Here is a 14,181-nt window from a genome sequence, read left to right as displayed (position 1 = left end):
CCACGTTTTGCTTAAACATGGCCAGAATTTCAATTTTTCTTATACTTTCGGGCAGTAAGTACTAAATCTGTTCTCTGAATCAATGCAATTGGCCTTAAATCAATGCTCTCCAATGTTCAATCTCTCCGCCATTTCTGTTTCATCCAAATCATCTTGGATACATCTCCCATCTATTACAAAGAAAATAACCCAGCCTAGCCAATCTTTCATCATAGCTGGATATTTTCAGCCTAGGCAGCATCTCTTACATTCCTTTCAACCCTTTCAGATGCATCGTGGAGTGTGGTGATCAGAATGGTATAAACAAACCAACAATAGTGTTTGAAGTTGTTTTGCTGATCTTCTATTTTATGCTTAGTCAGCAAAAGAAAGATAGTTTCTTATGCCTTGTTAAGAAATGTATCTGCCTGTCTGTGAACATGCTCTCCAATGTTTTTGCTACTTCAGAGATTAACAATTTATTTAATATTTCAAAGATAGACACAAAGTGCTGGAGTAGCTCAGTGAGTCTTTTCTTTCTATTTCTTTGATTTGTCTGCTTCCATAGCCTCTCGTTTCTCGAGTGGGTTTAATTTATCATTTTTGTGGATGTAGTATCTTTCATCCTCTCTCACAACCACATGGCCACTTTTTTGTACCATCAGCAAATCTCATGATCCAAAATGTTAAGGACCCAGCCCTGACCCTCTCCTACAAACATCCTTCCACTCATTATAACCCAGGCTAATGAATATCTTTTGCTTCCTGCTACTGGGTCGATTTTGGACCCAGCATGGGATCCCTGAGTCAATTTGGAACACTGACCAATTTGCAGTAAATATAGATTTTATATTAATTTTACCATTTCTATGTGTTGCTATTCTCGAAAACCTCAAATCTGATTTACCCATAATAAATCAATGTTGACTGTCATGAATTAATGTGTATATTTTAAATTGTAGATTTACATAGTCTCTCAGTTTTTGTTTAATAATTTAACCATCAATAAATATGGATTGATCAGCTTAATGCTATGTTTTTTTTAATTCAAACTGCTGTAGAACATTAGGATCTGATTATTTTTTCCACGCCCATTGTGCTTGGCCTTGCCACTTAGGTCATAGAAAATCAAGCAGAATGTACAGCCACACGGAGGAAATGTGACTTGACAATTAAATGCACCAAACAACATGGTTATTGAGTCCAGAAGACCAAAAAGACCACTGAAGTGTGCTGATCTCAGTTAGAAAGACGAAGGATGCCTTAACCTCTGACTCAGGAAGAAAAGTAAATTCTTCCAAATAATAGTTTCACTCCTGGTAAGAAAGCAAGAACGACCGTTGGGGTTTTGTTTTAATGGGAATGATCAAATTGTTTTCTGAAATGTGTGTTTCAAATAATCCTTGAGGAAAGGATACTTGGGCAAGGAATCTGAGTTAATCCTATCCCCCAAAAGGACACAGAGTGCTGGAGTAACTCAGCGGGACAGGCAGCATCTCTGGACAACATGGATATGTGATGATTTGTGTCAGGACTTTTCCTCAGTCTGAAGAAGGGTCCTGACCCGAAACATCACCTATCCATGTTCTCCAGAGATGCTGCCTGAAAACATTTGAGTTACTCCAGCACTTTGTGCCCCTGTGTGTAAACCAGCATCTACAGTTCCTTGTTTCTAAATTCTAAATTCACTTCATTTCATAAGTAAAAGTGATTATAAAATAAGACGAATAAGTTAAAAATCCAGGGTACCTGCTCAGGGTTCAGGTTAGTTACAATTTCCTGGTTCTGCACACGTTCTTTAAATGCCTGATGGAATGACATATTTGTTGAATCAACAGTGATAGTCAGCACCGAGTCGTAAGCCTTTTGTAGCTTGGAGTTGTTCACCAACACTGGGTAGGGTGTGTTTTGGTAGGGGAGACTGTAGAGAAGAGTATCGTATGGTATAAAGACGTAACTGCCATCGGTCATCCGCAAGTCATCGGCAACCTCCAAAACCTGTTTCTGCACCCTGCCTCCAATGAGAACGGAGTGCATACACATGATGACCACTGGAAAGCATACAGAAAAATTGTATTATGATGTTTGAAGATTCATAATCTACCTTATTGTCAGGAAGTGTAACATACCAACCCAACACCATTAGCAGAATAGATAGATACAAAATGCTGGAGTACCTCAGCGCCACAGGCAGCATCTTTGGATAGAAGGAACCCATTCTTTCTCACCACAGATGCTGCCTGTCCCGCTGAGTTACGCCAGTATTTTCTGTCTATCTTCAGTGTAAACCAGCATCTGTAGTTCATTCCTACACCATCACCAGAATATATTTATTGTTGAGGTTTGATAATCTAATACAATTCGATGTTATGCCTATGCATTGTCCATATAAACTAATTTAATTAACAAATCAATTTTAATTGTCCTTGTATTGGGAAATACAGGTAAAATGCCAAATGGCCAGGCTCAAAACACTTCTAAAAATTGATAAGAATATGATGTGACCAGTGGCTCAGTTGGAGAACTCTTTCCTTTGAGTCAAAAGCTTTCAATTTAAATCTCACTCAGCCACAAGCACACAAAATCACCCAAGGTGTGCTGCCATTTGGATGAGATGTTAAACGGGCCTTCTCTGAAGGATATAACAGATGCCGTAGCTACTTTATGAAAGACCAGGGGATGTTTCTCAGTAAGGCCCCAACAATATTAATCCCTCAATCAAAATGTATAAAATAGATCAACTCTATCACTTTTTTCACTTTAAATATTTTTATAACTTAATGTTTGAATGGAAAAATAAGACTAATACAAGGAGATGTGTTCGGAAGAGCGATGTATATGATTTTAAATTCATCTATTTGAGGTTCGGGAGCAGGGTCAGGTTCTATGTGTTGTACCTTCTGCTCGGTTATAGACCACCTTAGAAACAATATGCAAGATGTTAATATGACAAGAGGGGGTCAGGGAATAACATTTTGTAGTTGGAATGTCAAGGGAATCAATTAACCAATTAAGAGAGGTAAAGTTTTGGCACATCTAAATTTAATCAAAACAGATATAATATTTCTTCAAGAAACACACCTTAAAAAGGAATCTCAACATAGACTTAAAGCTAAGTGGATCGCTGAATCATATCATTCCTCCTTTTCCCATAAGTCCAGAGGAGTTGCAATACTAATTCGTAAAGGAATACCTTTTAAGAACTCTTCAACAATAGTGGATATTGATGGTAGATATATTATATTAGTTGGAGAGTTAAATGGAGAAAAAGTGATTCTTCTTAATGTTTATGGGCCTAATTTTGATAACCCCAAGTTTTTTAATAAAACATTTAATAAAATTCCTGAATTTACACAATATAAATTAATAATTGGAGGAGACTTCAATTGTACATTAGATTCATACTTAGATAGATCATCAAGGCAAAAAAAAGTAAAATCTCAATCAAGTGTATTTCTAAATTCATTTATTAATACCACTAATATTAAGGATGTCTGGAGAATAGAAAACCCAACTGGACGGGAATATTCATTTTACTCACCAGTACACAAAACATACTCAAGAATAGATTATTTTTTAGTTGACTCTACGTTTATCCCATTTATTTATAATTCAAAATACCATAACATTATAATCTCAGATCACGCACCTGTAACATTCATGATTAAATTAAATGGAATGTCCGAGAAACAAGCATATTGGAGATTTAACCCACAAATTTTGAACGAAAGATCATGCCAGGAATATATTATTAAACAGATTCAAATATTTTTTGAGGTAAATGACAACCCTGACACACCTACTTCTCTTATGTGGGAAACGTTTAAAGCGTATGTTCGAGGTACATTAATTTCTGCTCAAGCATTTTATAATAAAGAGAACAGGATTAAGCAACAAACATTGGAAAGTGAAATCAAGCAACTAGATATAGAAAATGCGAGAATGCCATCTACTTTAAAACATAATAAAATTGCTGTATTGAAATACAAATTAAATAAAATGTATTCAGAACAAGTAATAAAACTTTATCAAAAAACCAAACAATTACATTTTGAATTTGGAGACAAACCACAAAAATTATTAGCACGTCAGTTACGAAAAATGGAAGGGGAAAAAACAATTCGTAAAATTAGAACAGAGACAGGAGAATTATTAAAAATGCCCAAGGACATAAATGATAGATTTCTCCAATACTATCATAACCTTTATTCAACTAAAACCGTAGCACAATCAGAAGGAATAGCAGATTTTTTAATAAAATGTAATTTAAAAGGTTTAGATTCAAACGATAGAGAATTATTAGAAAGGGAGATTACGATAAAGGATATTGAGGAGTCTATTGGCTCTTTAAAAAATGGTAAAGCAGTAGGACCAGATGGTTTAGGCTCCGAATTTTATTAAAAAATTTATGATTTGCTTAGCCCACGTTTACAAAGACTGTATGAGTATATATATACTCAACAGAAACTTCCAGACACTTTAAATGAATCTATAATAACACTTATTCCTAAAGCTGATAAAGAACCGGAAGACCCGGGATCATACAGAGCAATTGCACTTTTAAATACAGATCAGAAAATTTTAACTAAAATACTAGCGCATAGATTAAGTACAGTGATGAATAAATTAATACACCCTGACCAAACAGGCTTTATTCAGAAACGGTACTCATATTATAATCTAAGAAGATTATTTAATATTATATATTCCAAGAGAATTATTAATGAAGATCTAGCAATAATTTCACTTGACGCTGAAAAAGCATTTGATCAGGTCGAATGGTCTTATTTATTTTCGGTGATGGAAAATATGCAGCTAGGGGAGAAATTCTGTACATGGATAAAACTGTTATATACAAATCCCACGGCTAGAATATTTACAAACCAAAGGTTGTCATCTAAATTTAGCCTATCTAGAGGTTGTAGACAAGGATGCCCGTTATCTCCATTATTATTTGCGCTTGCTATTGAGCCACTGGCAGAAACAGTTAGGGGGCATCCGGAAATACATGGGTATAACACAAAGGACACAGTGAATAAAATTTCTCTATACGCAGATGATGTATTAATTTACATTACAAAACCAGAAATTAGTATTCCAAACTTATTAAAGCTAATAACCCAATTTGGTTCACTTTCAGGATACAGAATAAATTGGAATAAAAGTGAAATTATGCCAATAAGGGAACATAACAAACAGATAATACAACAATTTCCATTTAAAATAGTAAATGAAAAATTTAAATATCTAGGTATTTATGTAACTAAGATATATACATCATTATTTAAAGCAAATTTTCCCCCATTACTGAACAAACTACATAAGAATATTCAATACTGGAAAACACTTCCTATCTCAATGGTTGGCAAAATTAATGCCATAAAAATGATTTTTTTACCGCAAATATTATTCCTTTTTCAGACAATTCCGATATATCTGGCAAAAAACTTTTTTTTTAAATTGGACTCTATTGTTAATGATTTTATCTGGGATTATAAGAATCATAGGATAAACAAAAGACACTTGTGTAAATCAAAAATAAATGGAGGCTTGGTTTTACCCAATTTTTTGTTTTATTTCTGGGCAGTTAATATTAAAAATATGAATTTCTGGTTGGAAGAAATAGATCATCAACCAGACTGGTTAAAAATGGAAAAGGAAGATTGTTTACCTTTTGATATCGGTTCGATATTATTTGCTACGTCTAAATTAAACAAAAAAATTTATAGGGAAAACCCTATAATATTTAGTGCTATACGAATTTGGAAACAATTAAAAAAGACATTAAAATTAGATAATTTATCACTTTTTCTTCCAATTGTGAATAATCCTTTGTTTAAGCCTTCATGGTTGGACGGGGGTTTTACACAATGGAAGAATTATGGAATTAAAAATATGGGACAACTTTACAAGGAAGGCACTTTTCTGACATTTCAGGAGTTGCAACAGACTTATGGACTTCGAGGAAATGATTATTTCAGATATCTTCAATTTAGAGATTATGTAAAATCGAACTCGCAAATTTTTCGAATTAGAAATTCAGAAATTCTTGATGAATGTTGGAACAAACATCCTAATACAGAAAAATTAATATCTTATATATATAATATCTTATTAGACAGTGACATTCCTTCGACGGACTTACACAGACAAACATGGGAAAAAGAATTAAATCAAGTAATAACGAAAGATACTTGGGAAGAAAGTTTGCAACACATACATCAGTGTTCACTAAACGCCAGACATTCTCTAATACAATTTAAAGTAATACATAGGTTACATTATTCAAAAACAAAACTACATAAAATTTTTCAACATATCTCACCTATATGTGATAAATGTCAACATTTAGAAGCTACATTATCTCATATGTTTGCAAACTGTATAAAAATTAAAAAATTCTGGGTAAATATTTTTAGTATAATATCTAAAGTAACCAGCACACAATTGGACCCAGATCCAAAATTAATAATACTCGGAATATTAGAATTAATTAAATCAAACACTTAGAACAACACAAAGAAACTTTATTGATTATAGTTTAATAACAGGAAAAAAATTAATTCTAAAATTTTGGAAAGGCCCTACGGCCCCCACAATCAAAATGTGGATTATAGAAATGACGGAGACCTTAAACGTGGAAAGAATCAGATTTTCCCTGTTGGACAAACAGGAATTATTCGTTGGAACATGGTCTCCTTTTATTGATTACTTAAAGGGTCAGAATAGTTCAGCACAGGAACCTGACTAGCACTCGGGCTAAAGAATGGATGAAATACTATACTTTGAAATGTACGAATATATCTCGAATGAAGTTTTTTTTATTTTAATAAATTTTTCCATTCTTCTTTAACTATCTTTTTCCTTTTTTTTTTTTTTTGTTTTGTTTGTTTTTGTTTTTGTTTTTCTTCTCTTTCTTTTCTTTCTTTACTTCATCTATCTCTTTAGTTCTATCTAGTTTAAAAAAAAAAAAGGCAAAAGGTATTGGAGACAATGTAATAATAATTGACAATATTATCAATTTAAAAATGTAAGACTGTAATGATGTAAATAGGTTATGTACCTATCTCCAATAAAAAATATTTTCAAAAAAAAAAAAAAAAAAATGTGTAAAATAGATGATGTGATTATCACATCCGCTGCTTAAGGCAGCCTGCCTGAACCACAGATTGGTGGTTGCATTTCCTACAATACATAAGCATTTTATTGGCTGTGTTGACGAGATGTGCTGAAAGGTGGCATAGAGATGCTATATTTCCTTTTGAGAAATAAGAGTTAAGGAAAGTACTTACATTTACAGTACGGCTTATGACAACCTCTAGATGTCTCAATACATGAACCGTTACACAATAGTCTCTACTGCTTTCAAGTCAAGTGTATTGAATGACTGAGACAAAATGTACCCAAGTTGAAGGTGGAACTGAGTTTTAAATGTAACGCAGTGAGAATGTACTAAAGCTGCAGAGTTCCTGGAGGGTTTCATGGACAGAAAAGAGAACAAATCCTAAAATCATAGAATTGACCTAACTCATCCACGCTGACCAAGATATCTATCTGAGCTGGTCCCATTGCCTGTGATTTGCCCATAACCCACTAAACCTTCTCTGTCCTAGTACCTGCCCAAACGTCTTTTCAACCCCACCTCTGTAGCTTCTTCTGGCAGCTCATACATATACCCACCATATATATGTGAAAAAGTTGAACCACAGGTCCCTTTTAAACATTTCCCCGAACAATCATTGCTATTTAATTGAGTGATACACATAAAACATTCGGACGGTCATTCAAGCATAAGGGAATTGTTGATGCCTTGTGATCAGTCAGCTTCTAAGAAGTTGTTACTGCCAAACAATTACTCAGCACTGAAAACTATCTTTACAAGTATGTTTCATGCCTTTGGAGCTCATTTGGAAAAGATTACAGGGATATAAGTCGAATGCTGGGAACTGGGACTAGTGTAGATGGACTTGGTTGGTTTAATGAAGTTGGGCTGAAGGGCCTGAATCCGTGCTTCTGCCAATGACTCTAACATTATTGCATGAATTTTTTTTTTTAAGTGCTTAACTTTAACTGTCTCTTTCTGTCTCGCCTATTTCTCTGACTCTCTCTGAATCATTTTTTCATTTCCTACTTTCACTTCAGAGTCTGTATGATATTTAACTTTGACCAGACCTGGAAATTAAGAGGGAATTTCCTTTACTGGTTGAGATATCAAATGTAATATTAGGGAAATTCTGTTACTGCTAAAGAAAAAAAGGCCTCAGCTGGGTTAAGATGTACTGTTCTGCTCACCACATAATGGGAAGGATATGATTACCTGCAGGAGAGTATAGAGAACATACAACTTTGATGGCAGGATAAGAGTTTGTTAGGTATGGGGAAAGTTTGATCTGGACACTTTTTACTTTGGAAACTGAGAGGAGATTTAATTTAAATATTATAAAAATCTAAAAAGAGGGATAGGGAGTAATCTTAGCAAATGACCATTAGCCATGGGGCATGGAGCTTGGATCAACTCTTAGTCATGGAGAAAGTTCTGGGAATTAGGATTACACTGGTTAGCTATTCTTTGGAAACCAAAGCGCTGATTTCCATGATTCTTTGATTCTATGTTACATTTAACCTCTGTGAGTTAAAGAGGGACTATCCAGCCTGATGCAATTTCCCAGCTCTTGGTCCAGAACCTAGTGCATTCCATGTACAATGGAGATGGTATACATCGCACATAGCCTGAGTAGAATTTGTTGCCCATCCCTGTCTTTCAAGAAGGTGCTTAATGTAAAGAGCAACATAGATATTAAGAGCAGCCTTAGAGCACCAGAGTTGCTGCCTCACAGCACCAGAGACCCAGGTTTGATACTGACTACAGGTGCTGTCTGGATGGAGTTTGTATGTTCTCCCTGTGACCACATGGGTTTTCTCTGGGTGCTCTGGTTTCCTACCACATTCCGAATATGTACAGGTTTGTAGGTGAATTTGCTTCGGTAAAATTGCCCCTAGAGTGTAGGATCGTGTTAGTATCGCTTGTCGATGCGGACTCGATGAGCCGATGGGGCTGTTTCCGCACTGTATCTCTAAAGTCCCATTGTGAATTTGGAAGAACAATGAAATAGAGGTTATAAGACTGGTTTCATTATTCACCCAATAACCAGGTAAAGGTACACTGAAAAACTGGGTGGTGGTGAACAATCTGCACAACTGCAACGTCAGGGATCAACGGAATCAGTAGAAAACACGCTATATGTTTATACTGGTTAAATCCACAACAGATAAAAATGTATACATACTGTGAAGTTTCTCAAGAGATTTTATTTCCTCTAGAACTTTTCTGATACTTCCTAGTTCATTGGCCACTGACAACACAGTGCGCACTGGCATGCCTTGTTTCCTGAGAGCGCTGGCCAAGGTCACAGCTGTATCCACCCAAATGTCTTCAGTCGATGAGATGATGGCCACGTGTGCCCACCGGAAGTATTTCATCACCTTGGAGAGTACTTGTGTTGGAGATGGCAAAGTTCTTGCAAATGTTGGGTAATTCATGGCATCATCCAATTCATAATTAACACAAGCCCAGGAAAATATGATTCTGTTCCAATTTTTCCCTAGAAGGGAGGCAGCATCACAGTAGCCCGGATTGACTGGACCAATGAATCCAGATGCCATGCCTGAATAGTCATGGAAAGTAACTAATGCTTTGGAGGTTTGACAGTCTTCGTTTAATATTACATAATCTAGGTGGTTGCCAAGACTTAAAGAGGAATCTTGGTTGATTTGATCAATAGCCAATTTAGCAGCAATGTCTGGAAGAGCTTTGGCAAAAATAGGGTCACACTCCCAGGGTCCCATGACCCCCACCTTGTACGTTATACAATGTACAGAGCAAGGAAGGGTTAGTACGGCCAGAGTCATCCAATAAAATTGAAATGGGGACAAGGAACAGGATGCAAACTGTGGGAGGTTTCCCTTGTTAATCCAGATTAGATGACTCGATATCTTCGACCTAAAGCCAGAATAGTAGGAGGAGCACTGTAACATGATTCCCCTCCAGCAGTCCAGACGAACAGTAGGAAGATGCAATTAATGCTTAGTCCAAATTCAGTGTCCTGCAAAAGAGAAATAGACATAAGTTTATCCTTCCTGGGGGATGCAAGCAGAAGCCTCCACGTGGCGCATCCCGGGCAATGCCTACGACAGAAACTGTATCACAGTGACTGACTGAAGTAGCCAATTCTGCAACCACCGACCGTCAACCGTCACTGATTGACCGGAAAGACGTGACATAGAAGATGGCCGGACACGAGGAAGAAGAATCCTTCCTGGGAATGTTCACACATTTTGACTGAGCCTTGAATGTATGTTTTGATATTCTGATGGCTTTGTCAGGATACCTTCCTATATGTCCTTACACAACATAATGCCTTTGGTCCTGCTGAAATCAATGAGAAGATCCGAGTGGCTAAATCTATAATGAAGAGGAGCAGCAGCAGAGGTACATTGTGGTGACCAAGCGTCACTTGTAAACAGGGAAGAATATTTGTCTGTGCGCCCCTGATTTCTTTTAGCGGATTATAGACAAGCAAATCTGCGTGATGGGAATAGAAATGAACACTCAATATTCCCTTCAACATCTCGTCTATTTGTTGTTTACTAACATTAGGTAATTTACAGCATCATCCATTTGAGGACAAGGTGTGATCTTATAGAGGTGTATAAGATAATGATGGGAATAGATAGGGTAAATGTACAGTCTTTTACCCAGAATAGGGGAATCAAGAACCAGAGGACATGGGTTTAAAGTGAGGGGGGAAAGATTTAATAGGAACCTAAGAGGCAACTTTTTTCACACAGTGGGTGGGTATATGGAATAGCTGCCAGAGGAGGTAATTGAGGCAGGTACTATTACAACATTTAAAAGACATTTAGACAAGGTACATGGATAGGAAAGGTTTAGAGCAATATGAGCCAATCGTGGGCAGATGGGACTGGTGTAGATGGGCATGCTGTGTGACCATGACTCTATGACATGCATGTGCAGGGAATGGAGGGATATGGATCTCGTGCAGGCAGAGGAGATGGTATCATATTCGGCATATTATGGGCTGAAGGGCTGGATCCTCTGCCATATAGTTCTATGTGTAGAAAGGAACTGTGAATGTTGGTTTATACCGAAGATAGACACAAAATGCTGGAGTAACTCTATTTCTCAGTCTGAAGAAGTCCGACTCGAAACATCACCTATTCTATTTCTCCAGAGTTGCTGCCTGACCTGCTGAGTTATGGGCCTGTCCCACTTAGGCAATTTTTTAGGCAACTACAGGTGACTAGGCTGTCGCCACTTGGTGGCCGGGGTGTCACCGGTATGGTCTCCTCAGTCGCTCAAAGAGTCGTACCTTTTTTCTGGTCGCCGTTGGATTTTGAAATGTTCAAAACTTTTCGGCGACAGTCGGCGACGGTTGGCTTGACGCCAATGAGCGTAGCTTGACTTCTGACGTAGGTGCTGTCGTAGGTTGTCGCCAGGATGACGTAGGTTGTTGCTGGTGCTGACTTTGGTGAATTCCACTGGTGACTACCTACGTCAACCGGCGACAGGTACCGGCGACAGGTACTGGCGACTGTATTGTCTTACCTTGTCATAGCTTGTCACAGGTGGACGTAGGTTGTCGTAGGTGTGGTCACAGGTGGACGTCCTAATGGGTCGCCGGTTGTCAGTAGCTTGCCGTAGCTTGACGTTGACTAGGTGGTAGGTTGTTGTAGACATTGTTGTAGACATTGTCGTGGGGGGTCCAGTCACTGGTTTTTCGGCGACCTGCTACGACTATGACAATCGCCGGAAGTTGCCGAAAAAATCGCCTAAGTGGGACAGGCCCAGTACTCCAGCATTTTGTGTCTATTATTCTGTGTTCTACGTTCTCAGTTTAGTTTATTTTCCTATACATGGTGCCCAGAACCGAACACAATAATCTAAATGCGGCCTTACCAATGTCTTATATAACTGCAACTGCAACATCCAGTAAAGCCCCTGTCCCACTTTCACGACCTAATTCACGACCTCTGACGACCTTAAACGACGTAAAATAAAAATCAAGGTCGCGGTAAGCTACGACCTCCTACGACCTTCCACGACTATGTCTACGACCTCCTGTTGAAGAACTCCCACGACTATGTTGAAGATCTCCCATGACTATGAAGAAGACCTCCGTCGACCTCCTTCGACTTTGTTGAAGACTGGCTTCGACCATGTACGTTTTACTGCTGTTTACATAGAAACATAGAAAATAGGTGCAGGAGTAGGCCATTCGGCCCTTTGAGCCTGCACCGCCATTCAATATGATCATGGCTGATCATCCAACTCAGTATCCTGTACCTGCCTTCTCTCCATACCCCCTGATCCCTTTAGCCACAAGGGCCACGTCTAACTCCCTCTTAAATATAGCCAATGAACTGGCCTCAACTACCTTCTGTGGGAGAGAATTCCAGAGATTCACCACTCTCTGTGTGAAAAAAGTTTTCCTCATCTCGGTCCTAAAAGATTTCCCCTTTATCCTTAAACTGTGACCCCTTGTTCTGGACTTCCCCAACATCGGGAACAATCTTCCTGCATCTAGCCTGTCCAACCCCTTAAGAATTTTGTAAGTTTCTATAAGATCCCCCCTCAATCTTCTAAATTCTAGCGAGTACAAGCCGAGTCTATCCAGTCTTTCTTCATATGAAAGTCCTGACATCCCAGGAATTACAGTAGCCCTTTTGCTTCAGCAGCCTTTTAAGAAAGGCAGATGGGGAAGAGCAAGGGTGAAGAGGAAGCACAAGAATAGGTCTCAATGGGTGAATGGAGATGATGTGATGGACTGTCCCAGTACACCAGTTGACTGGAAGAGAGTGGCGCTGGGCTTTGACAAAAGATGGAACTTGAAGCACACATGTGGGGCAGTGGATGGCAAGCATGCCATTCTTGTCCCTGTCCCTGTACCCCCCATCTTCCTTTACGTACAGGATGGCATTCTGCTGGAACCATTCCTCAAGGTCCCACTCCTGCTGCCTGGTGAAGGTGTAGGGCATAACCTTCCTCCAGCCCTCCCTCACCACCAATGGGGCATCTGCCTCTGATGCTGTGTCAGACACAGGAGAAAGGGCTGCTTTGCTGCCTTCAAATGAGGCAGTGAAGGATGGGGTGGTGGTGGGGGCATATACTACCCCCCTGGTCTCCTCCTCCAGGGATCTCTCATGCAGGGCTACCTCCTCCTGCACTATCACCTCCTGTGGCATCACCTCCTGCCACTCCTCCTCCTGGGTGGGCAACTATTGGTTTTTGGCAGGTTTTTTTTAGGGTTGTGCCCTCCCCCTGCGCTGCTGCCTTTTTGGTGCCATCTTTAAAACACAAGTCTCATCTCCAAAAATCTCTCCAGCTATGAATGAACATGCCTTGGAGTGACAGAGGTGACATTCTGCTGTTTAAATTACCTTTTTTTTCTACTGACCTTTTTTTCACCCCGGAGCTATTACCTTCGACTGCCTCCGATCACCTACGACTACCTACGACTAGCATCACGACCCACTACAGACCTACCTACGACCTACCTAAGAGTAAAAGTATCGATTTTTACCATGCCGACCTTTTTTTTACTTGTGGACATTTTTTATCAGGCTAGAAAAAACATTGCGACCTACTTGATGCCACGTGTACCTACGACTAGCATCACGGCCTGCTACGACCTACCTACGACCTCCTACGACTTTGTGGCGATCATGCTGCGAATATGAGTCAAGGGAAAACTCGGCAGAGGTCGTGAATTAGGTCGTGAAAGTGGGACAGGGGCTATAAGGGATAAGGTGAAATAAATGTTTAACTAAAATTTCTATGTAAAGATCTATCCAAAACCAACATGCCAGCTCTTTCACATACTTTGCAGTTGAATTATTTCATATACGCTGCCCAATGGCCCATGAAAAATACCACACACATTGTACAACTCAATACACAAAATTAATTATTTGCAGAGTTAGAAGTATAAACAGCAAAAGAAAAATGCTGGAATTTAATTTGCAAGTTTGAAAATTGACACGTCAAATATTGTAATTCTGCTCCTAATATCCTAATACTTCACTGCAATTGTAATACTAACTAATGATACTAAACAAAAACCGACCTACAATTCATTGTACAGCCTCCTGCAACAAAGACAACGCTAGCTTAATCCACCAATA

At 38.5% G+C, this 14,181-nt stretch overlaps 1 protein-coding gene across 1 annotated transcript in view; it reads right to left on the bottom strand.

Annotated features, from left to right (window-relative positions):
• Nucleotides 1–10,068, bottom strand: part of gucy2f (guanylate cyclase 2F, retinal) — a 51,450-nt gene extending 41,382 nt beyond the window's left edge. The window contains exons 1-2 of the mRNA XM_033030123.1: nt 9,267–10,068; nt 1,729–2,030 (exon numbers count right to left, since the gene is read on the bottom strand). Of these exons, the coding sequence (XP_032886014.1) occupies nt 1,729–2,030; nt 9,267–10,014 (1,050 nt within the window). The 5' untranslated portion in view covers nt 10,015–10,068. The remainder of the gene's footprint in view (nt 1–1,728; nt 2,031–9,266) is intronic.
• Nucleotides 10,069–14,181: the final 4,113 nt, after the last annotated feature.

The sequence above is a fragment of the Amblyraja radiata genome, chromosome 12 (assembly GCF_010909765.2).
Source record: "Amblyraja radiata isolate CabotCenter1 chromosome 12, sAmbRad1.1.pri, whole genome shotgun sequence".
Lineage (NCBI taxonomy): Eukaryota > Metazoa > Chordata > Chondrichthyes > Rajiformes > Rajidae > Amblyraja > Amblyraja radiata.
The sequence above is the reverse complement of the archived record's forward strand: the minus strand, read 5'-3'. Positions and strand labels throughout refer to the sequence as shown.